The sequence below is a fragment of the Myodes glareolus genome, chromosome 18 (assembly GCF_982192425.1).
Source record: "Myodes glareolus chromosome 18, mMyoGla1.1, whole genome shotgun sequence".
Taxonomy (NCBI): Eukaryota; Metazoa; Chordata; class Mammalia; order Rodentia; family Cricetidae; genus Myodes; species Myodes glareolus.
Window position 1 is genome coordinate 48,768,472 of NC_142043.1, and position 25,410 is coordinate 48,793,881.

The 25,410-nt window shown below is 41.8% G+C and overlaps 2 protein-coding genes across 2 annotated transcripts in view; both read right to left on the reverse strand.

The window, feature by feature from the left end:
- The window catches only part of Ddx50 (DExD-box helicase 50), a 26,596-nt gene extending 14,769 nt beyond the window's left edge, over positions 1 to 11,827 (reverse strand). The window contains exons 1-7 of the mRNA XM_048451630.3: positions 11,646 to 11,827; positions 7,527 to 7,826; positions 4,582 to 4,657; positions 4,058 to 4,236; positions 2,134 to 2,251; positions 1,835 to 2,020; positions 1,274 to 1,419 (exon numbers count right to left, since the gene is read on the reverse strand). Coding sequence (XP_048307587.1) covers positions 1,274 to 1,419; positions 1,835 to 2,020; positions 2,134 to 2,251; positions 4,058 to 4,236; positions 4,582 to 4,657; positions 7,527 to 7,826; positions 11,646 to 11,732 — 1,092 coding nt within the window. The 5' untranslated portion in view covers positions 11,733 to 11,827. The remainder of the gene's footprint in view (positions 1 to 1,273; positions 1,420 to 1,834; positions 2,021 to 2,133; positions 2,252 to 4,057; positions 4,237 to 4,581; positions 4,658 to 7,526; positions 7,827 to 11,645) is intronic.
- A 9,764-nt stretch (positions 11,828 to 21,591) lies between these two features.
- The window catches only part of Stox1 (storkhead box 1), a 30,305-nt gene continuing 26,486 nt past the window's right edge, over positions 21,592 to 25,410 (reverse strand). Inside the window, exon 4 of the mRNA XM_085679703.2 lies at positions 21,592 to 22,065. Coding sequence (XP_085535829.2) covers positions 21,918 to 22,065 — 148 coding nt within the window. The 3' untranslated portion in view covers positions 21,592 to 21,917. The remainder of the gene's footprint in view (positions 22,066 to 25,410) is intronic.

Sequence of the window (25,410 nt, forward strand, 5' to 3'; positions counted from 1 at the left end):
CTCAAACTCAGAGATTCACCTGCCTCTGCCTCCCGAGTGCTGGGATTAAAGGCGTGAGCCACCACCGCCCAGCTAATGTGTCCTCTTTTCAAGAAATAATCATGTCAATATTTTTTCTTTGGGTTTACAGTTTATAAATAACTAAAGAATTCATTTAGCATTACATATTTTTGATTTAAAATAGTATAAATTTTTTTTTAAATTTTCATGTGTATAGATGTTTTGCCATGACTGTTGGGTCCCCTGGAACTGTAATTATAGACAGTTGTGAGCTGCCATGTGGGTGCTGGGAATTGAACCCGAGTCCTCTGGAAGAGCAAGCAGTCAGCACTCTTAATCACTGAGCCATCTCTCCAGCTCCTAAAATAATATGATTCTATACAAAGCATTTTGAAATATTTTGTCTTTTGTGATGGTACACAGCTTTAGACCCAGCACACAGGAGACATAGGCAGGCCGATGTCTGAGTTTAAGGCCAGTCTGGTCTACAGAGTGACAGCTAGGGCTATACAGAGAAATTCTGTCTCAAAAAACAAACAACAAACAAACCCCCCCAAAAAAAGAAATCTTGCTTTAATTACCCTTATTTATTACATGTCTGTCTTTGCATACCATAGCGCATGTGTGGAGGTCAGAGAACAATTTGCAGAAGTCAGTTCTCTCCTTTGACTATTTGGACTCTGAGATGGAACTCGGATCATCAGACTTCCCCAAAGGTACCTTTACCCACATTCTCACTGGTCCCACTAATAAATACTCTTTCTCATTAATAAGAACTGCCTTCTGTCATATTGTTTTCTTTCTTTTCTCATTTTTTGGATATGTTACTGTTTTTGGGGACAGCTCTTCACGCTGCCACACTATAGTTCAGGCTGACTCTGCTGACGTCAACAGAATGAGATACTCCTGGCTCAGTCTCCTCAGCACATGGACCATCACCCCAGCCACTACAGCAGTAACAGTTTTGGCCAGGTTTGACAGCTGCTTTTAAGTTAGGGCTTCCTTGTTCACCCACCCATCACTCCTACTTATCCTACTTGCTTGAAGTTTCAGACTGCAGAAATACACATATATCTTTTTTTCTGAGAGTTAGGAACTGAACTTAAAGCCTGACATATGAAGTTACAGTCCCCAGCAATACTATGTATCTTACTAGGGGCAGGAAAAGAGGTGAGGCTTCAAGAGGTCCCTAAAGCTTGAGTTTAGCTTCATCAACTTTCAAATATAAACACCAATTAAAAGCTAAAATCTACATGCTGGCAAAGCTACTTACTTCCACAGTGGTTGCAGCTTTTTGAGTCATTTTTCCAACAAGGTCAACTTGTTCATATCTGGATTTCATGTATTTTTTGGCAACTTTGTATACCCACTGTGGGCAAGTTGCAGAAAAAAGTAAGGTCTGAGGATTATCTTCTGAATCTTAAACAAACAAAAAGAATTCAAATGTTTTCTTAATGTCCCATGATGTAGCCAGCTTTTAAAAATCACTCCAAACTTCAAAACAAAATAAAAAAGGAAAAATTAAAAACTTGGGACAAGTTTTTACATACAAACCTCAATGCAACCATTAAACTTTTAAAATGAAACAAAAAGAAAACTGAACTAGGAAGAAAAGAATTTAAGAAGAACAAGAACCCAAGAAATGAATGAGTTAGTAAATCTACATGGAATGATTGCAGAACATGCTTTTATAGCTTCTTTAGGGAAATGATACCAAATAACTTTCATTTTGTTAGACTACCAAGAGACAGGGTAATAAAAATTATGAAATAAAAAAAATATAAGTTTTTATCAAAGAACAGCTGCTAATATACTTATTTCAACTAGGACATACCAGTTTTGTAGGATTCATGAATAATATCTTCAACTTGTTCAGCGAAACCTAAATCTAACATTTGATCTACTTCGTCAAGCACAACATGGCGCAGCTTCGAGAGATCCAAACGGCCACTTTGCAGGTGGTCTTTGATACGCCCTGGGGTCCCAACAAGGATGTCAATACCATTCCGAATGTGGTTAACTGTGAGGAGAAAAACACCATAAATATGTTAAGAACCAAATATATGGTTTTAGATGATTTCTTTAGACTTAAAATCAATACAACTTTAGACTATATTATATATATTTACTCACTTTGGCTTTGATATGATGTTCCACCATAAAAACACGCCACACTGAGTTTTCTAGTTATATCTTTGAAATCTTTGGCTACTTGATTTGCCAGTTCCCTTGTTGGAGCCAAAACAAGTACCTGAACAAGAAGTTTAAAAAAAAAATACACCTTTTCTAAAGACTGATGTAAATTCAACCTGAAAGAACATTTCTGTAAAGATGCATTTAGAGTAAGAATCTCAACACTAACTTCATAAGCACTTAAAGACAGAGCTGGGCACACTGTTAGTGGCAAAACAATCATCTAGCAGGAACTAGTGATCTAATCCCCAGTTCTGGGGTATGAGAGCAGAGAACACAAATATCAAAAATAAGAACAGCTTATATTTACTACAGCATATTTTATCAGATTTCAAAAGTTATTTTCCAGGGTTGGGAATAGTTCAGCAGGTAAAATGTGTGTTTATCATGCACAAAGTCTAGTGTCCACTCCTTAGCTTTACATGAAAAAGGTGTGGTAATGTACCCTTACCATCCTAGCATTTGGGAGGCAAAAGGATTGTCCTCAACTAGATAGTGACCTCAAGGCCAGCCTGGGCTACATGAGATCCTATCTCAAAAAACAAACAAAAAAATAAAATATAAGAGACTTTTTAAATGAGGTTCCCAAGCATTTTTATTATTTCCTTGTCCCTCTTTATTCTTTCTCCTTCAAATTTATATTACTCCCCTAGAATACAGATCTCTATAGACAGACAGACAATGTACATTATCCGCGACTATCTAGCAAAAGTTCCCATCAGGTGAGTCACTGTATTCGCTGCACTTTAAGAAACCAGTACAGTAAAGTCAGTGCTTGAGCTTGGTATGAATTAGTGATTGTGACTAGTCATAAAATAGATGAGGTGGCATTAAGATCCCAATTTCATAGACACGAACTTGAGTGACAATGAAGTTATAACTCTTGCCCAAGGTTCTACTTGAAGTAGTGGAGCTGTGATATCAGGAACAGCCTTCTGACAGACTAAGGTAGGGTGCAACTGTTTCCTATCTGCATTTCTTGTAACTTTCCCTAATTTCAACGAAGAAAAACAACATATCTTGTAAAACCATTACAGCAAATATGACATGGTAGCTGATCCTAAGCCATTATGATATCATTCCATCCATATACATGTGAATTTGCTTCTATAATGTAACATTAGGAGTATTTGAAAGCACAAACATACCTGTTCAAATCATTATGATGACTTTTCTTCTTCACTGTTACAAACCTTAAACTGCACACAGGTTCTAAAAATGTCAAATTTTAGACTAGAATTTTACTAGTTCCCTCTGTTAATTGATTTTACTGTTAATAAATTAAGTCATATCTCTAGAACCCAAAAATAGCAATTTCATTGGTATAATATTCTTCATAAAAAGTCAACCTGTGAAATAATATTTAATATTTACTGAATTACCAAGTGAATACCTTATTGGAAAATTTATTATTTGTAAGCAAAGGTCGGGAATGAAAAGAGAAAGTCACTAAATATACTAAATAAAAATACTTCTATAAGGTAAACTGACTTCGTAACACAAACTTATAGAAGATGTCTATACATCCAGAGAGAGTACATTTGTGTTCATTAACTAATGTAATTTAGCTTTACTTGAACTTTTTCTATGTGAAAAAAAACAAATTTTTACTTTTGGAATCAAAATTTAACTTTATGAAAAACAGGTAATGACTCTATGGGGAAGGTGTAGACTGACTCTGGGTCTGGTATAATTGTTTCAGGTTTTAGGGTACAGCTCAGTGGGAGAGCATGAGCTTAGCATGCACAAGGCCCTGGGTTTGATTCCAGCACCAAGAAAAACAAAAACAAAAAAACCAAACCAAAAGATTGCTTTTCCTCTGACCCTCTTCATTAAGAGCTTTTACTCCCTTAATAACCGTTACCTTTGGTGAGCGGCTTTTTTTAATTGTTTCTTGATTTCTTTGGAGCCTTTCAATCAAGGGTATGGCAAAAGAGAATGTCTTTCCTGTTCCTGTCCGGGCTTGAGCAATTAAATCTTTTCCTTCATATACAGGACCAAAGGTTTTAACTTGAATAGGAAAGAGATATGTTACCCCTCGACCTGTAAAATGAGATTTCATTAAAATTTGTGACTAGCATTAGGAAAAAAATTAATTCATTTGAAAATGACAATCCGTATTCCTCCATGACTGCCTAAAGACACACTATCTAGTAATGGTTACAGTTATTCCTACCCCAAACAGGAATTAGAATAAAATGGTCTGGTTTGACAAATACAGGTAACTCTTACAGTTAAAACAAGTCAGAATAATGAAAAGAATGATGTAGAAATAACTGCAATTAAAAAGAGAGGGCTATTTGTTTTTTAAATTCTTTTGGTCAGAAAAGGAATCAGAGTTTTATAAAATTAGCAGCAGATTTTCAATGACATGAAAAATCACAGTACCTTTTAGAAGCTTTATAGTCTCCTCAGAAATGGAAAAATTGGAGAAGGCTCCTTCCCTTTGTTCACGTGTTAGAGTCTGTCAAAAATGAAACCAACATTCTAACTAATAAAATTTATATTGATTTTTACTCATTTTTAGAGTGAAAGACGGGGCTTCCCACATAGTCCTTCATATTAACTGGGTTGGTCTCAAACATGCTATGCAGCAAAGGACGGCCATAATTCTGATTGCATCCACCTCAAAGAGTACTGGGATTACAGTTGTACATTTCCATAAATGGCAAGCATACTTATTTTTCACATACACTCACACACACACACACACACACACACACACACACACACGAATATGAATCTCACTATATAACCCTGGCAGCTCTAGAACTTGCTAAGTAGACCAGTGTGGCCTCAAACTCAAGAAACATCTACCTCTGCCTCCCAAGTGTTAGAATTAATGACACACCACCATGCCCAATCGCATAAAATATTTTCAAAAACATTTTCAATCTTTTGTATCCTTTTAAAAAACTATGTTTAAATTTATGTGTCTGTGTGTGCACCACATGTGTGCAGGTGCCCAAGGAAGCCAGAAAAGTGCCCTAGAGTTAGAGATCTGGAGTAAGAGGGAGTTGTGAGCAGCCCAATGAGGGCACTGAAAATAAATTGTGTCTTCTAGGAGAACAGCATGTACTCTTAACTACAAAAACACTCTCCGATGCATCATTTGTTTAATGGAATATGATATATGCCTCTACAATCTTGTTCAGATGATAGCAGAACCAGGAGAAGCTATTTGATACAGATCACACTATTATTAGTCTTTTTATATAAATATATATACATATATATGTATAATTTGAATTTTGTTGTTTGTTTTTAGAGATAGGGTTTCTCTGTGTAGTCTTGGCTGTCCTGGAACTAGCTCTACAGACCAGGTTGGCCTCAAACTCACAAAAATTCGCTGGCCTCTGCTTCCTGAGTCCTGGGATTAAAGGTGTGTGCCACCACTGCCAGTAGGAATGTCTGTGTTCTACTGCACACACAGCATATTTTATTTACTAACTGACCATTATTAGACATGTAGGTTATTTAGACTTTCTGCTAAGACCAATATTATACTTAATTCATATAACTTTGTACACAGCATAATCATACCCTTAGCATAAATTTTTAAATGTAGAATTCCTGAAATCTAATTTGACAGGAACAAAATAACCAGGGCTTGAAATACAGCTCAGCACTTAAGAACAAATTTTATTCTTGCAGAGGACCAGAGTTTAGTTCCCATATCCCATGTCAAGTGGTTCACCAACATCCAAGGGATCCAACACCCTCTTCTGGCTTCCCTGGACACTCACAGTCATGTGACATAGACTCATACAAACACAAATAAAAAAAATAATAATCAACAGTTAACATTAGACTCATACAAACACAAATTAAAAAAAATAATAATCAACAGTTAACATTGCATTAGGCAAACTTCAACAAAGTCAGGAGCAATCTGTACATTCTACTAGCAAAACAGATTTGTAGTCAATTAACATATGTGCTTCTTGGTAAATAACAAATTAACAAGTAGAAAAATAAAGAACAGCAATACAAAGATTCACCTCTTTCCATAATCCTCCTCGGGTTTCACATAAATTAATCTCAATGCCTATACCAGGGTTTCATCCCTAGCACAGCATAAAGAAATGATGGAGAGGGCTTAAATTATTAGCTATTATCAGATTAAAGGTTATAATAGTTATTATCAAAGAGAGACCAGACACTGTAGTGCATGCCTTTAAAACCAGCACCCAGGAGGCACAGGTTGAGTGCCCAGCACCCATGTGGCAATTCACAACCATCTCTAACTCCAGGTTCCAGGAAATCTGACACCCCCTTATGGCTCCAGTAGGCATCAGACATGTACATAGAACACATATATACATACAAAAAACCCACTCAGAAGAGGTGGTTTCTTTTAAAAAGAAAGTAACTATCCTAAGTATCATAGCTATAAGGCCATGTATGGCAGACAGCTGGGCATGATGGTGCAACACCTTTAATCCCAGCACACAGGATGCAAAGGCAGGTGAATCTCTTGAACTCAAGACAAGCCAGGGTTACTGAATGAGACCCTGCTTCCAAAACCAAAAAACTCTACATGGTGGTATACACCTGTAATCTCAGCACTTGGAAGGCAGTCAAAAGGACAGAGTCCAAAATCATCCTCAGCTACTTGCGAAGTTTGAGACTAGTGTGCACTACTATATAAGACCCCATCTTAAAATAATGAAGAAACACAACTAGAATAGGTCTTGGAGTAGAGTCTATATTAAGCATGTCTACTCTAATTCCCCAAATCTAATATCCAGAGAAACTCTGTCTCAAGAAAACAAAACATAGGAAGTAGGGTAGCAGCAAGTTGGTTCAGGTCAAAGGCACCTGCTGCTGAGCTTAACAACCTGAGATTGATCCTTGAGACCCATGCACCAGAAGGAAAAGTGACTTAACTACACACTAAATAAATGTGTGTATGTGTATAATATATAATTATAATATATATAAAAGACAATACAATGAAAGAAACAAGGACCAAAGTGGAAAAGGCTCAGGTTTCAGTTATACTGGTTCTCTGGTTCAAATAAGAACATTAGACACACCAGGCACTGGCAGTGCACACCTTTAATCTCAGCAGTCGAGAGGCAGAGGCAGGCAGAACTCTGTGAGTTCGAGGACAGCCTGGCCTACAGAGTGAGCTTCAAGACTAGCCCACTCCATACATAGCTACTGGGAAACCCCGTCTTGAAAAAACAAAAAAACAAACAAGCAGAAAAAAAAAAGAACAAAGAACATTAGACACTAAGCAGGAAATACTATGGAATCAATTCTAATGAACTCAAAAGATCGAGTCGGCCTCCATTTTAAAGACAACACTATATGCAAATATTGTGTACCTCCTCCACTTTATCACTTGATTTATGAGTAGAATTTTCAAAGGATGACACTCGCTTTGACCTTTTCTCATACACATCAGCATCTCCGTTTGGTACGTCTTTTCTTCTTGACTTATGAGATGGGGAGAATTCATCGGAAAGTCTACTAAGTCCTTCTTCGGTGTCTCCATTTAGCTTCTCTCTTATTTTAGCTTTTTTGGGCTTGGGAGCATCAGCATCCAGGTCATCTGTAACACCATTTTCTCTTGTTTCTGTTTTCTCATCTGATTCATAATGGTGCCTTGACTTCCTTCTATCACTCTGTAGACAAAGAAGGAAACAGTGCCAAGCTCTTCTTTTAGGACTCTAAAGCTCAAGTATGACTCCCCATTGGCTAAGCTCAACCTACAGTTACACTCTACCTGCAAGAAATCCAGACTGGTTAGTAACGCAGAGTCTGCATCTTACCTGCTTCAATTTGTCATGCCATCTCTTGCCTTTCCAAGACTCGGTCTCTAGAACATTTCTAATCCCATCCTAAGACTTTTAGGAACGTTAAATAGTTCCTCCTCAGGAAAAGAATGAAGTCTCAAAATTATAAATTAAGATGTAAATAAAAACTAACATCTCTAAAAGGGAAAAAAAATTATTGAGTACCTACCCATCATTGTGTAATGTTTTCGGCTTATCTTGTTTAAATCTTCATAACAACCCTATCAGGGAAGTACAGGTCCATAATCCCTTATCCGAAATTCCGAAATCCATAAAGCTCTGAAAACCGAAAGTGTTTTTGTAACTTATATGGAGACAAAACTTATCTGATCTGAATTCATTCGATGGCAAAATTTGACAACTAATGTGAAGCTACTTATAGTCTTTATTGATCCCATTCAGTCTGACTATCCATATTTAATATTAAGGCTGCAGGTCCCCAACCCTTCTAATGATTTCCAGTAATTTCAAAATATATCTAGCTCCAATGATTTTGGATAAGGGATGGTGAACCTGTATTATTTTTGCCAGTTTGTAGATGAAGAAGCAGAATTTAAGAGGTCAAATATTTGCCAAAGATTCTGCAGGTGGAAGTGGACGGAATGGAATGTAGCCTGTCTGACCTGAAAGTCTATGTTCTTTTCACGTCATGCTTCCTCCCTGAATAGTGTGTTCTGCTTTGAGACATGTTCTCCTGTAGCTCAGGGTGGCCTTCAACACCACATTTTCCTGCCTTCACCTCCCAAAAGCATAGAACAGGTATTTTGGACTTAATATAAATATAGTTCTCCTTGAACGCTGATAGATTAAAGAGAAATGAAACAATGTAATTTATATAAAACCAGTTGTTATACTTCAATAGGATTATAACCCTGAAAATTAAGACTGTTTAAGTTAACAGAGTAACAAAAAAGGCAATACCAAGGCACAATTCTGTAACTTCAATTTTTAAATGCAAAACCAAGACTAGAGGGTGGTTAAGAGCACTAGCTGCTCTTCCAAAGCACTCGGGTTCACTTCCCAGCACCCACAGGGCAACTCCAGGGGATATGTCAGCCTCTTGTGGCCTCAGAAGACACGCATGCACGTGGTACATAAACATACACACAGGCAAAACATCCATACACATTAAAAAAGAAAAAAATTGTTTTCCTTTAAATACCAAACTGGAGGAGGCTTTTTTGTTTGTTCTTAGTTTTTTAATATTTTTTTAATATTTACAGACCACAAAAGATGATTTGGAAATTTAGTCCTTCAGAGTTCCTTGGTCAAGTAAATAAATAAACAAATCACTTGCTTCAGAAAAGATTAGATAGTAGTACTTCATTATACTAAAAACTACAAGCACCAAACTTTCACCACTGATACAATTTAAATGCTTTAGCATAAAATTTTCTCATCCATAAAACAGTTGAGAAAACTGATTAATACGTGAAAACGCTGTTAGAAAAAGTGCTACATCATTTGATCTTTAATTTAACTACATTAGTCCTCAGCTCCCTAAAGTAATAAGTCCTATAGAAAAGAAGGATTACCTATAGAGTCAGTCCTGGGCTTTGGATTGCTCCAGGACCCTGCACTTTGGGGAGAAGATGGAGCAAGTCAATGAGACACCTTGAAGTCCAAACCCTGTAACGTAACACCCCAAAGTGCTGAAAACTCCACTATCCTATACTGGAGCCACAGGGCCTGATAATGTCTCCTGTTTCCATTGCTCTGTATGTCTTAGCGCTTAGCTCTCAACCTTCTTCAGGGTTTCCTCTTCCTCATCCTGGGCAGAAACTCAAGTTTTTTGCCTTCAACACACACTTCCTGCCTCTTTTCTACCTTCATTCACTTTCTAAGAACATGAATTCCCTATTTCAGTATATCCAACCCAAAATTATCTTCATTTTGCCAGACCTGTCCTAATGTTCTATTTATGCTAGTTCATATTCCAGTCCATTTCCAAATCTCTTTCATGAAGGGCAATCAACAAGTATGAGATTGCTTGAGAACATGCCATGGGAAAGCTTTAAACATATAAGAATATAGTGAAATGTAAGGATACACAAAGACACCATTACGTTCCTCAAGAATCTTTGGGCGATATTCAGGATACATTAAGAAAAAACTAACATTACAAGGAAACACATTTTAAAAAAAATCAATCACAAAGATAACAGTGGAGCAAGACCTCGAAGGGAAATGAGAATATTGTGCATTGGTATGGTTGGGAAAATAAAAACATTACCTAGACCTCATCAGATAAAGGATTTAGGTGTGAAAGGGAAAATAATCCTTTCAAGAGGAACTAAGATTAAAGTGATCGTTTGGAGATTAGATGTATAATCTACCCCAGGTACCTACAGTAGTAAAATTCAAAACCTTGGGAGTGGTTATTTAAGGGGCAAAGAGCTTCAGCTTGGGAAGATGAAAAGGTTCACGAGACGGATGGTGGTCATGACAGCAGAACAACTCTACTACATTCGATGACACCTGGTTAGACACGTGAAAATGTGGCAATGGGTGTGGGCAAGTTCAAACCCCTGTGACAAGTGACAAGATGTAACTTCTAAATTTAGTACATTCTACAAAAGCAGAAAAACTGGGGTTGGGAATATAGCTCAATGCTGGGCATTTGTCAGGCATGGCAGTTCAATGCCCATTAGGAAGATGGCATTAAAGAAAGGAAGAAGGAAGCAAGACTGGTTGGCTATAATTTAAAATTTACCTTGGTGGAAGTCCTAAGGGTACTCCCTGATCCCTAGCACGCTACAGCATAAATATTTTATCAAATTTCATCTTTCCCACAGTCACTTTTATCCTCCTCAACTCTTTTTTTTTCTTCCAGGTCAAATGTCTCCAGTAAAAATTTTACCTGTGCATTTTCTTAGCACCTTAAGATCCTCTATTGTTTCGGGTTTTTTGATTTTTGTTTTTTCTTCCTTTTCTTTTTTCGGACGGAGGTGGGGGTAGAGCCTCTAAAAATTCCTCTACAGGCTCCTGGTGGGCAGGGACCATTTTGCATATTTAATTAGCTTAAGCTCCTTGGTACACAGCAAAGAGTCAGGCACAAATTAGACTCAATAAATACCTGTGGATTGAAAATACTGACAGTAAGGGCTATTCACAAAACAACCCCCACGAACTCCATCACAGCCAAACCCTGGTAACCCTAGTTGTGCCACTATTCCTTAAGCCTCGATTACCCAATCATGGAGGACTGTAAACCTAGGTAGCTTTCCCCAAGACTGCTACAGACACGACACCGCGACAGAGAAGCAACACATAGGCAAAGCCATCATCTTTCTTAATTATGTTCTTCGAAGGCCCCGGCAAACCAAATGAAGGACCTCGCCGCCGAAGAAAGGGGAAAGGAGCAGATTCCGCGGCGGTGGGAGCTCGAGTCTGCCCATCTCTTGGGAAGAGATCCAGGCGCAAGGGCCACCGTCGGGCTGAAGTGTCACGGAAGCCGGGCCGAAGCCTAGGTCCGGGAGGGTGGCGATGGGGATGGTCCCCGGGGCCTCAGAGGGCCGAGCACGGCGAGGGGAAGCCTTCCCTCGGAAGCTCGCACCCAGTACTGACAGGTCGTCCCCTTCAGGGACCGCTCCCCTCCCCGCCCAGGCCAGCGCAGCCCGAGGGAGGCGCGGCCCAGCCGCAGCGCACCTTTTGCCTCTCCTTCTTCTGGCTCTCGGACTCTTCCAAGGGTGCCTCGAGCTCCATGATGTCCCCCCAGAGGAGTTTCCCGGGCATTACTGGCCGCCGCCACCTCCCGCCGGGTGCGGTGGCCACGACCACCTACGGGCACCGACAGCGTGAAAGGAAGCGGGGGCAGGGCGGCCGCCGGCCAGGGCCGTGCGTCACTTCCGGGCCACGCACCGCACCGCGGGAGCAAAGCAGCCCGAACTCTCCGGGAGGAAACGCCTCCAGAAAGCCGCAACCTGCCTCAGCCAATGAAAACGCCGAGAGGCCCCGCTAGGCCCGCCCACCCTCTGAAGTGACAGGAGGCTCCAGAGCACAGGCCAATCTCCGGGAAGGACTCTTGCGCCGGCGGCGCAGCACGAAGAATTCCAAGGCTCCCCCTCCCCCTCCGGGAACACCTCCCTTCCCGGCATGCCCTGCAGGGCCCGAGCAGCCCCCTCACGGGCGGTAGGGAAGAGGGGCTGACGCGCCATGCATCAGCTCCGTGGGCCAGCACGCGCCGGGGCCGGCCAGAGCGCCACGCGCCGTCCAGCCATTCGCCGCCGGAAACTGCAGCCCTCCGCCCCACCCCCTGCAGTGGGTGGAGCGTTAGCGGCTAACGGCTCGCCGCCTGGCGGGTGGACGGGCATTGTCGTTGAGGCCGCCTGGGGGTCTGCCGGGTCGGATGGGTCTGCGGTGAACGGCGGACAACACGACGTCCGCCCCTCAAGCAGGCGTTAGGTTATGGCTTCAGTATAGTTCCCAGGCTCCACAGAAGAGACAGAACCCACCCGAGAATTTGTCCAAAGCCAGTCAGTAGCTCCGGCGGGACTAGAGAACTATCTGCTCAGTATCCAAGATGGGCACACCAGTCTCTGCTATAGTTTCTCGGAGTGGGAAGGCAATTGCTCCTATGAAACAGAAGGAATAGAAAAAAAAAAACCCAAAGGAACCTAAGGAAAGCAAACCCAATGTGTCTGGCAGACTTATTTGTAATAAGTACGTTTAATTTTACTGATCAGGATTGACTGCCTCTGAGTTACAAACTTATACAAAAGATATCAGTTAATAGCAGCAAATAGACTTCTTGATCTTTGTGTGTGTTCATAAAGACTGGCTTCAATCCCCAGTACCTCTCAGGCCAGGCTATCAACTGAACAAGCCCAGACCTTAAACCTGTTTTATCGTTTGATGATCGCTTCATTCATTCGATCAGCTATTTCATTCCGGAGGGGAGCTAAGACACAGAACTGAGACGCAGGGGCATTCTTGCAAACCACGTGTTACTGGCCAGTGCAGCAGCCTTGTAATCTGAGCCCAAACACAGTCTTAGCGAAACTACAGATGGCTACATGTCCTGAGTTTGGGAGCTGGACGTGAATAACCGGGATCGCAATATTCACAGTATTAAGTTTGTGTGATAGCTTCCGGACTTCGTGTGATTAAGGAATGACCTAAAGTTCAGGATTGTTTATTTGAATGTAGTTTTATGGATTCAGTTCTGTGAACAGGTGTGTTCAAGAATTGATGGTAAAAAAAAGCTTTTTCCAAAGGTTAGAGGGATAGATAAGGATCTCTTTGTCTAAATCTTTATAAATCTAAATCACTTTTCTGAATCTAGCCTGTTGCCTCACACCCACACCCAGTTCTACAGTGACAGCCATTGTGACCTACAACAGAATATGGTATACATAGGAACCTAGATAGGGTGAAGAATGCCACACGAAAAACGGGGATAAAGAAAACAGATGCAGGATTGGGGATTTAGCCCAATGGTAGAGCGCTTGCCTAGCAAGTGCAAGGCCCTGGGTTCAGTCCTCAGCTTCAGGAAAAAAACAAAACCGGATGCTGCTTTCTTGTGGTTGAAGGTCAGACAGATGAAAATTTTAGCTTCTTGGGATCCTATTTTTTATATTCTCAGGCCAAAACTTCTCATGGCAAGCCTGAAAAGGAAAAGCCTAAGATCTCTACTCCCTCCTCAGTGACTTCTTCCAAAATGACCTCCTGAAGGGACACAGGCCACTCAAGCATGTAGCTCTGACAGGGCTTGTCTTTCTCCCCATTCCCCTCTGCCTTGCTGAAAACCGTTAGATTACATTCCTAAAGCTAGCCTCAAGGTCTAGTCCCTTATTGGCCACTTCCTCCTGCTGAGGCCTACTATCAAATACTGACATCCCACAATCAAAAGCCCCCTTTGGTTCACCTAATTAACATGCCCAACTAAAATTAAACACCTCACCTTAACACAGAGGTGGGGGGGGGTCCCCTTTACCTCACCATTTACCTCTGGACCAAGTCTGTCTCCTCTCCATCCAGAAGCTGACCTTTGCTCCTCTGGGATAAAAACCCCTGCTCCTTTCCCTTCTTTCTGGTCCTCCATCTCCTTTACCACCACATCCTAGCCCATTATAGCACAGAGCTCCTTTTTTCTGCCTCATACCTGTTAGGTCATTTACTGCTGTTTTTCTTCCCTGCTTAAGAAAGGCTCTCTCTGTGAAAGCAGGTGTCTAATCTGGGGTTGAAAGGATGCCCCTGTTCCCTGCACCATCTGTGTCAACTAATGCTTCCGAAGTCCTAAACTCCCTGAATCAACTCTCAGATCTCTATCTAGCCAGGTGGAAAAAGATAGTATAAGCCTAGACATGAGTAACTTGCCCAAGGAGTGGAAGACTCAGTAGCCATCAGCTTAGCTTAATTAGGAAACCTGGGAACGGGAACTATAATTTTAAAATTCAATAAATGGGTTGGAGAGATGGCTCAGCGGTAAAGAGCACTGCCTGCTCTTCCAGAGGACCTGGGTTCAATTCCCAGCAACCACATGATGGCTCACAACTGTCTGTAATGAGATCTGGTGCCCTCTTCTGGATTGGAGGCAGAACACTGGAACTTGCTAGTGGACCAAACTAGCCTCAAACAGAGATCTGCTTGCTTCTACCTCCTCAGTGCTGAGATTAAAGAAAAGCATGTGCCACAATGCCCAGCTTTAGTTTCTTTGCATTTTATTTTGTGTGTAGAAGTTCTCTTTCTACAATGTGTGTCCTGGAAATCAAACTCAGACTGTCAGCCTCAGTGGTAGATGCCTTTATCAATGGAACCATCTTGCTGATCCTATTTTCCAAATATCCTAAAATAGGCATTGATATAACCTGAAAGGATAAATTCTGTGTTCTTTTCTGGCTATTCTCTATCAAAGGTTCTATAAAAATCCCCTTGCCCTTGGCCTTAGCTTATTAAACTGTGACTTTTAGGATTTAAAAACAAGGGACTATTTCTAAGCTTGTCGCTCTGGTCATTTCCGAAACTAATTTTTTTAGCCCATAGTTATAAAGAAGGTAAAGACCTATCAAACGACATCTAGCATTTTGAAGGTGGATGTAAAACTTTTCTCACACGAGGAAATAAAACACTTCAGATTATGATATAGAAGTGAACGGGCAGTTATAAATTGATGGAGACAGTGGAGGCAGAGATTGTTGAGAGAGTGATAAGGAGAAGCAAAAGTAGAGAATGAGAAGCAAGAGGGCATATGTGGTGCGGGAGAATTGTCTGTGTTCTGTCAGTCATGTATTTTAATAAAACGCTGATTGGCCAGGCAGGAGGTATAGGCGGGTCAACCAGACAGGAAGTAGAGGCAGGGCAATGAGAATAGGAGAAGGCTAGGGAGGAGGAAGCTCCCTCCGCCATTCCTGCCCAGACCACTGAAGAGGCAGCATGTAACCTGCCCAGCTGAAAAAGGTACTGAGCTGTGTGGCTAACATAGATAAGGATAATGGGGTAATATAATAAGAGCTAGTAAATAGCCAGAGCTAAGGGCCAATCAAGTTTATAACCTAATGTAGACTGTGTGTGATTTTCTTTGGGATTTGCCGGTTGTGGGGTACCGGGCAGGACAGAAACCCCAACATGCCAGCCCTCATGTTACACATATGGCCTTAGCCCATTTACCTTTCAAAATTGTTATGCCCATCAAAATCCCAGCAAAATTCTTCAAAGACCTTGAAAGAACGGTACTCAACTTCATTTGGAAAAGCAAAAAAAAAAACAAAAAAAAAAAACAAAAAAAAAAAAAACCAGGATAGCCAGAACAATCCTGTTCAATAAAAGAACTTCTGGAGGCATCACAATCCGTGACTTCAAACTCTACTACAGAACTACAGTACTGAAAACAGCCTGGGATTAGCATAAGAACAGGCAGAGGACTAATGGAACCGAATAGAAGACCCAGATATCAATCCACACATCTTCGAACATTTGATCTTTGATAAAGAAACAAAAAATATCAAATGGAAAAAAGAAAGCATATTTAACAAGTGGTGCTGGCATAACTGGTTATCAACATGTAGAAAAATGAAAATAGACCCATATCTATCACCATGCACAAAACTCAAGTCCAAATGGATCAAAGACCTCAACATAAAGCCAGTCACAATGAACCTTATAGAAGAGAAAGAGGGAAGTACACTTGAACGCATTGGCACAGAGAACCACTTCCTAAATATAACCCCAGCAGCACAGACACTGAGAAAAACAATAAATGGGACCTCCTGAAACTGAAAAGCTTCTGTAAAGCAAAAGACACTGTCAACAAGACAAAATGTTGTCTTGTATGGCAGCATACAGAATGGGAAAAGATCTTCACCAATCCCACATCAGACAGAGGTCTGATCTCCAAAATATACAAAGAACTCAAGAAATTGGACACCAAAAGATCACATAATCAAATAAAAAAATGGAGTACATACCTGAACAGAGAACTCTCAACAGAGGAATTTAAAATGGCTGAAAGACACTTAAGGAAATGTTCAACATTCTTAGTCATCAGAGAGATGCAAATCAAAACAACTCTGAGATTCCATCTTAACACCTGTAAGAATAGCCAAGATCAAAGACACTGATGACAACTCATGCTGGAGAGGTTGTGGGGAAAAAGAAAAACTTCTGCATTGCTGGTGGGAATGCAAGCTGGTGCAACCCCTGTGGATGTCAGTGTGACGATTTCTCAGAAAGTTAGGAAACAACCTTCCTCAAGACCCAGTAATACCACTTTTGGGTATATATCCAAAGGATGCTCAATCGTGTCACAAGGACATGTGCTCAGCTATGTTCATATAAGCATTGTTTGTCATAGCCAGAACCTGGAAACAACCTAAATGCCCCTCGATTGAAGAATGGATAAAAAAAAAAAGTGGTACATTTACACAGTGGAGTACTACACAGCAGAAAAAAATAGCAGCTTGAATTTTACAGGAAAATGGATGGAGCTAGAAAACATTATTTTGAGTGAGGTAACCCAGACACAGAAAGGCAATTATCACATGTACTCACTCATAGGTGGTTTTTAAACATAAAACAAAGAAAGTCAGCCTACAAACCACAATCCCAGAGAACTTAGACAGCAATGTGGACACTAATACTTTCATAGATCTAATCTACATGGCAAGTAGAAAGTATAAAAAGACAAGATCTCCTGAGTAAATTGGGAGCATAGGGACCTTGAGGGAGGATTGAAGGGGGGAAGGGAGAGGCAGGGAGGGAAGCAGAGAAAAATGTAGAGCTCAATAAATATCAAAAAAAAAAAAAAACAAACCCTGTTAGCCAAGTAAGGACAATAATGCAGAAAACTCGATTAGCAAAAGCAACAAACATCACTGTAGAAGTTAGGTACAGAGGTGCTCACCCTTAAATGGCGATGACTGTTGCTGCTGCTGCTGCTGCTGCTGCTGCTGCTGCTACTGTTTGGCTTTTTGAGACAGGGTCTCAGGTTGCCTAGGCTGGCCTTGAACTCACTATGTAGCTTAAGTTTGCATTAAAGCGCCTATGTGCTGCCTCTTGCCTTCTCTGCTGGAATTAAGGGTGTGTGCCACTATGACCAGTTCCACCATTTCGTTAGTAAATAGTTTTGTGAGTTAAAGAAAATGTATTTTTAATTACATGTATACATGTGTATGGGTATATGTATGTGAGTGCCTGGGCAGGCCAGAAGAGGCCATCAGATTCCCTGGAAACCACTCTACAGTCCTCTGCATGAGCCAAACAGGTTTTTAGTCATTGGGCTTTCTCTCCAGCCCGATTTTGCCTGTTTTTTGAATTGGGCTGTAGGAACAAGGACATCAGAGTCAGTATTAGTTATCCCAGAAGAGGGCACCATCACCTAGTCACATAAGAACTGCCTGGAAGCTGCTGAGAAGCCCATGAGGCTTCAGAAAGTGAGGCCCTGTGAGAAACAGTGTGTCCCCTTCCTTGCTTTATAGCGTCCTCACCCCTGGTAGGCAACAACCTCTTTCCTTTTTCCTGTCTCCTCAACTCCTCCAAATGCAGCAGCAGGCTCTTCCCATTGTTTCCATAACAGAGCCGACATGTCCCAGTAGCATGTTTGCTAAATTGCATTCGGTGATAGGTTTGCAACCTAAGAATATACACATGTAATTTAAGAGCACACCGGCATGGGAATCTATTATTGAGCTAGTATAATTTCAACTACTATCAATAATTTGATTAAAAAAGAAGGTGCGGGGGGGGGAGGGGACGAAGGGGGAGAAACATGGGACGGGGTCAGGGGATGACTGAAGAGAAGATGGCTTAACTATTAAGAAGAGTACTTGTTTTTTTGAAGTGATGGTGGTGCTCATGTCTTTAATCCCAGAACTTGAGAGGCAGAGACCAGGAGAGCTCTGAGTTCAAGACCAGCCTGGTCTACGGAGTGAGTTTCAGTATGGCCAAGACTGTTACATAGAGAAATCCTGTCTCAAAAACAAAACAACAGAAAAGCATAGGGGTTCTTGCAGAATATCAGGGGCCAATTCCCGCCACTCACATGTAGACTCACAGCTGTCTGTGACTCCAGTTCCAAAGGATCTGGCACCCCCCTCTGACCTCTAAGGACACCAGGTATGCATGTGGTAAGCACAATAATTGTGTGTAAAACACTCATATACCTAAATCTAAAGAGTTTTTAAAAGTATGCATGTGTGTGTGTATGTGTGTGTATGTGTGTGCTCATGTGATGGAAGTCTGTGTGCACCTGACACGGGTGTGCTCATGGAGATGACAGGACAACCCTGTGAGGTGCCCCATGACCCATTCATAGCTTAAAAATAGGTCATACACTTGCGATCATTAATAAAGACAATAACATATAAATAATAAAGCTTCATTGGTTTAAAAAAATTACATTTGTGGTGACATTATGCACAGAGGTCAGAGGACAGCGTTGGAGAGTCAGGTTCCTTCCTTCCAGTGTGAGTCCTGGGAATTTAACTCAGGTCGTTGGGCTTAGGAGCCTTAACCCACTGAGCTTTCACTGGACCTTTGCTGAATTTTAAAAATGTGTTTTACTATAAAGAGAATATAAAACGAGACATTTGACACTGTATTTACTAGTGTGTGTGTGTGGTAAGAGGACAAAATCTGGGAGTCGGTTCTGTCCTTCCACTGTGTAGATCCCAGGAGTTGAACTCAGGTTGTTAGGCTTGGTAGCAAGTGCCTTTTCCCACGGAGCCTCTTCATTACCATTGCATTTGATACTATAAACTACTTAATGTCAAAATTGTAAAGCTTTTAACATCTGGCCTCAACTTACACATCTTACCTCCAAAGCAAATGATGTCGATGAAGTCTACATCAACACTTAAAGAAATTCCAGGAATTGGGGGTGATTTATGGGCCCTTAAGAAATTCAGTCTTGGGAACTGGAGAGATGGCTCAGAGGTTAAGAGCACTAACTGCTCTTCCAGAGGTCCTGAGTTCAATTCCCAGCAACCACATGGTGGCTCACAGCCATCTGTAATGAAATTTGGTGCCCTCTTCTGATCAGCAAGCATACAGACAGATAGAACATTGTATATATAATAAATAAATAACTCTTTAAAAAAAGAAAGAAATTCAGTCTTGGTGACAGACTCTCTTGATACCTTTAATAATTTTTCAAATAAATTTCCTTGATGCAATGACACCTCATTAAGGGTGAGTTTGGGGTGGTTCCATTCTCAAGTTTCTCTCCTTTCATCTACCATCACAGGGCAGGGCACCATCCAGACACATTGATAATGGAATATATTTATTACTTTGTACAAATCTACTTAGTGTGTGTTAATGGCACTAAAGAAGACATTTCTTAAACTGGACCGTGGTGGTGCACGCCTTTAATCCCAGCATTCAGGAGGCAGAAGCAGGCAGATCTCTAAGTTCGAGACCAGCCTGGTCTACAAAAGCTAGTTCCATGACAGGCTCCAAAACTACAGAGAAACCCTGTCTCAAAAAACCAAAACACCAAAAAAAAAAAGAAAAGAAAAGAAAAGAAAAAAGAAAACATTTGCACCACTAAGAAAAAGGGAGAGTTGAGTTGTAATGGCAGGCACCAGTGGGAATGTCCACATCCAAGGCTTGGGAGAACCCTTGATAGGTCTACCATTTTCCCTTCCTTCCTTCTTTTTGAGGCAGAACCTCATGCAGCCCAGGCTGGCCTCAAAGTTGGCATAGCAAAGGATAACCTATGGCCTTGAACTTCTAGGGCTCCAGCTTCCACTTCATGCAGAGCTGGGGCTTGAACCCAGGACCCTCCAGTGCCAGGCAAGTACTCCACCGTATGAGCTTCAATCCTCACCGCCCTCAGATTTCTTTCCATCTTCGTTTCTTCGATTCACTTGGCTGTAATCCAGTAGACAAGCTGATTTTAGAACTATCCTATCCCCGCCCCAGGACATACTATAATCTCTATACATGGATTAACAAACTCACCATCAGTAAATAACTTCGTTGCTATTAAATATGTTACTATATAACCAGCTTTTACCACAGAATCTGAGTTTCACTTTTTTAAGAATGTTGAGGAAAAGTCCTTGATCCATCCCTTTTCACCATGTTCTCCTTCCAACACAATCCTTGTACACACCCAATTTGGTAGCACATTTTGTAAAATGCCTTTTAAATCTTTGAAAACATGGCAAGTTCTCTACAAATTAAAGAGTGCCTTACTACTATAGACAAATATTAGACATCTGCCCACTTTTCACTGGGAGGAATTTTTTTGTCTTATTTTGTTTTCCTTTTTGGAATGAATGTGACATTATTAGTAAACACAGCTAAAAAAAAAAAAACCAAAAAAACCAAAAACTGATGGCGTAGGAGGCTCAGTGCATGGTGGAAGGACCTTGTGAGCCCAAGGTCTGCCTCTTGTACAGGAGCCATGACTGGGGCATATTTGACTACACAGTCATCAGGTGAGCTGCTTCTTAGCCACCACGTCTTCATATTCATCTGATTTCACTTAGTGAAGCCTTTCTTGGAGATGTGGTAGCCGGGGGACTGAAGCCGCAGGGCTCTGTCCATATGGTCCTTATTCTGTAGTTTGATCCGAATGAACATGATGCCCTGGGCAATGTGGACTCTGGCTGTGGTGTTCTGTCACTTCCTAAAAGGACACAGCACACAGCATACCTGTCTGGACCATGGTCTGAGGACCCCATGAAACCAGTCATGAATATTCACCAGAACTCATCTGAAACGTCCCTTAAAGCAACACATACACGCAATGGGTTGCGTACTTTTCCGAGACGGCCGCTCTTCGTGTGGTCTTTACACACACGGGCTCCGAGCTGTGGGAGCCACAGGTCTACGGACACAGGAGTTCTAGATATCCTTAGTCAATCCCATCTGGGGCCATTTGATTACCTACAGACAGGTTGGAAACAATACCCTGGGCAGCGATGACCCAGGGAAGGATTTTTCTGGGAAATAGACAACACATCGTATCAGTTCTTTCCGAAATGCTTTAATCTCCAAGTATCTGGGCAGCCCTTTGTTCTCTGGGTTTTGTGTGAAATCCACTTAACCTGAGAATTCCACATTCCTGAGGCTGATGAGAATGGCACTATACGTATTAGAGAAACCAATTAAGGAAAATTCAAGTCAATGACATTTAGTTAGAAAGTGATAAATGATTTCATGTTTCTTTTATTGAAAACCACAAACATTTCTAGTAAAAGGCACTGAAAACTGCTTTAAAATGGTAAAAAGGAAGAAAGTAATTGGAATGCAATATGGTGGGGTTAACAATAGCACATATGTTCAGCTTTAGAGGATCCTTACATATCCGGTTCCTAAGAGTTCTTCAAAGTCAGTTAAAATCTTAATCCTGACATGGTGGTTTATGCCTATAATCCCAGCACTCCAGAAGCAGAGAGAGGGGGATTACCCATCAAGATCCCGGCCAGCCTGACCTACAACGTGATACCACATCTGAAAAACATTTTTTTTAAGTTAGACATTTATAACTGGGGTTAGTTGGAGCAAGGAACTGGATGTGAGTGTTTGCCTCGTCTTTATGCCATCATAGTTCTGCAGAAAGTTCTGTCTTCTCTTAAATCCATCCAAAACGGCTGAATTATTAGATGCCAGGCTCTGGGTCCTAAAGACATTAAAAGGGACAGGATTACTGTCTTCCAAAGGGACCTGGGATGCCACTCAGAGCACTGTCATTTCATGGTAGCCTTTCAAAACCAAGCCCGTTCTTTGCATGTGAAAAGCCACACAATAACACCCTAGTTATTTGACAGGTACTTTCAAAGAAGTTTGTGTTTTCCGAACATCGGTTCTCAAACCTAGCATCAAATGTCAAACCTAGTACCTGCTAGCCGGAAACATCTGGCTCCCTAGTGGAATCAGTATATCAGGTATAACATCTATCTTTTGGAAAGTCACAGGAAGGAAAAGTCAACTCTTACTTTTCATATTGATAATGTTCTGGTTCTGGGGACTATGAGCCATGTCCTTCCTTATCTAGCCCCATTTGTCTTGCTCCAGGACATCTGTTAAGAGTGTATCCTACTGTCAAGATGTGCCCGCAGCTACACTATTAATTCAGTAGTAGTTTTGTTTTGTGCTTGGGCTGAACTCGGGGCCTCGTGCATGCTAGGCAAGCACTCTCTAGTTCCCCATCACTCTGAATCCTACACGTCTTTGACAGGAAGAATCGGTGTGCGTTCTTCAGTTCAGCTTGTCTGTGTTAACTTTGTAGTTCTCGTCAAATAAGGTTCCAACTATGTCCCATCTGACCTTAATCCTGAGCATCACAGCATAGAGTTGACGTTCAAATGCTGTTTTTCTTCTCCTTCTTAATATCGGTAATGATTATAAGCCTCTTAAGAAAATCATATCATAATCAGTTTTAAAAAAATGGCTCTCTGCTCTGGCAGAGGACCTGAATTCAATTCCAAATACCCATGTGAGACAGCCCACGAGTACCTGTCACTTAGGTTCCAGTGGATCTCAGGCTTCTAGTCTCTTGAGGGCACTCACACTCACACACAATGCACACATACACACACACACTCACACACAATGCACACATACATACACACACACACACACACACACACACACACACACAAGGCACACAATTAGAAAAATACAGAACAGCAAGAAGTGGAGCCATCAAGACAGCTAAGCATTTAAAACTGTGTGCCATGCAGGCCTAATGATCTTTGTTTGATATCCAAACCCACATGAAAAAGCCCAAGGCTCTCAGCCAGCCGGTGGTGGAGCAAGCAAGCGTTTAATCCCGGCACTCCAGAGGCAGAAGCAGATCTCTGACTTCTAGGCCAACCTTGTCTAAGAGTGAGTTCCAGAAGATCCAGGGCTGTTAACACAGAGAAACCCTGCCGTGAACCCCACCCCCCACCAAAAGCCCTCAGGTCGTGACTGTAACGCCAGCAGTCCTAGGGTGAGCTGGGAAGCGAGGGCAGAAGAATTGGTCAGCAGACAGAGCAGGGGCAGAAACAAAAGAGTGCCTCAAGGTGGAAGGAGAGAATGTGGCTCCCCCAAAGTAGTCCTGTTACTTCTATATGAACACTATATATACACAGATGAGCATGCACATACAAACACATATGTAAAAACTTCTTTATGGGATTGGTTAGATCAGTGGTTCTCAACCTTTCCCACGCTGTGACCCTTTAATGCAGTTCCTCATGTGTGGGAACCCCCCCAACCATAAAATTATTTTCATTGCTACTTCATAACTGTAATGTTTTCTGATGGTCTTGTGAAAGGGTCGTTCGACTCCCAAAGTGATCTCTGCTCACATGTTGAGAACTAATGGGACAGATGGTTCAACTGTTAAAAGCACTGACTCCAGCTGGGTGGTGGTGGTGGCGCACTCATTTAACCCCAGTACTCGGGAGGCAGAGGCAGGTGAATCTCAATTTAAGTTTACAAAAAGAAACCCACTGGCTCTTCTTGCAGAGGACCTGAGTTTGATTCCCAGCACCCACACGGCAGCTCCTAACCACTCAGGGATCTGCTGCTCTCCTCTGGCCTCTGTGGAAACCAGGCACACCTGTGGTGCTCAGACATGCAGGCAAAGCACCCATACATATACATTTTTTTCTTAATTAAAAAAAGAGAGGAAATTAAACTGGGCAGTGGTGGCACATGCCTTTAATCCCAGTACTTGGGAGGCAGAGGCAAGGCAGATAGGAGTTCGAGACCAGCCTGGTCTGCAGAGTGAGTTCCAGGACAGACTGAGCTACACAGTGAGACCCCATCTCAAATGAGTAAAATAAGTGAGTGAGAACAAAAAAGCTGTGTGACAGCCAGGTGCCCGCCGGGCTCCCACTCAGGCAGCTGAACACTGCGCCCACACTGGGAACGGCGGTGCTCAGTTCACTTCTTCCTTTTCATTCCGTCCAGGAGCCCATGGGACGGTGCTGCCCACAGTCGAGATGGGAAAACCCATCTCAAAATTAACCTCATCTAGATAATCCCTCACAAGCATGTCTCCTAGGTGATGATGGTACCATCATACTCTGAGCTACACGCATCTGGGTGCATAGGAAGACCTTCTCAAAAATCTAAACAGCGCCCCACCCAAAACTAAAGCAAAACAGAAGAATAAAGAAAGACTTGGGAGAGTAATGCGGGAAGCTCACAAATTGGAAGCCACCCTGGTCAGCATACGAAGACCTTGTCTCAGAAATATAAAGCAAGGGCTGGAGACCCGGCCCAGTGGTTAAGAGCTCATGCCAACTCTGGCAGGCGACTAAAGTTTTGCTCTCGCTGGGTGACTCAGTTGCCTGTAATTCCAGCTCCAGGGGATCCAAAGCCACCTTCTGGCATCCCAAAGGGATCTGCACACACAAGCAAATACCATACACACATATATACTAATTAAAAAAAAAAAATTAAAGATCTGGCCCGGTGGTGGTGGCACATACATTTAATCCCAGCACTCAAGAGGCAAAGGCAGGCAGATCTCTGTGAGACATTCGAGGTCAGCCTGATCTACAGAGTGAGTTTCAGAACAGCCAAGACTGATTCAAGAGAAACCCTGTCTCAAAAAACCAAACAAAAACAAAACAACAAAATGCAAAAAGATCAAAGAAAAATTTAAAAATCTGAAAAAGCAAAACAAACTCCCAAGATAGCTGTGAATGTATCGGCTGCAACAAATCCATGGTAACCTGGGTGGAAAAGGGCATGTGGCTGTGAATGACTTCTTGCTAAAAGATGGACTCTGTCTGCAGGTGTTTTGTCTGCAAATTCATTTGCATTCCTAAGGAGGGCATCAGATCCCAGGGGACACAACCGTAAACAGATGTGAGCTACCATGTATGTTCTGGGAATTGAACCTGGGTTCTTCCGGAAAAGCGGCCAGTGCTCTTAACTAGCCACTGTGCTGTTTCTCCAGTCCCCGGCATTTTGTTACAATACTTGTATTTGTGTTGAGTGTGGTGGCTCACGCTTTTAATCCCAG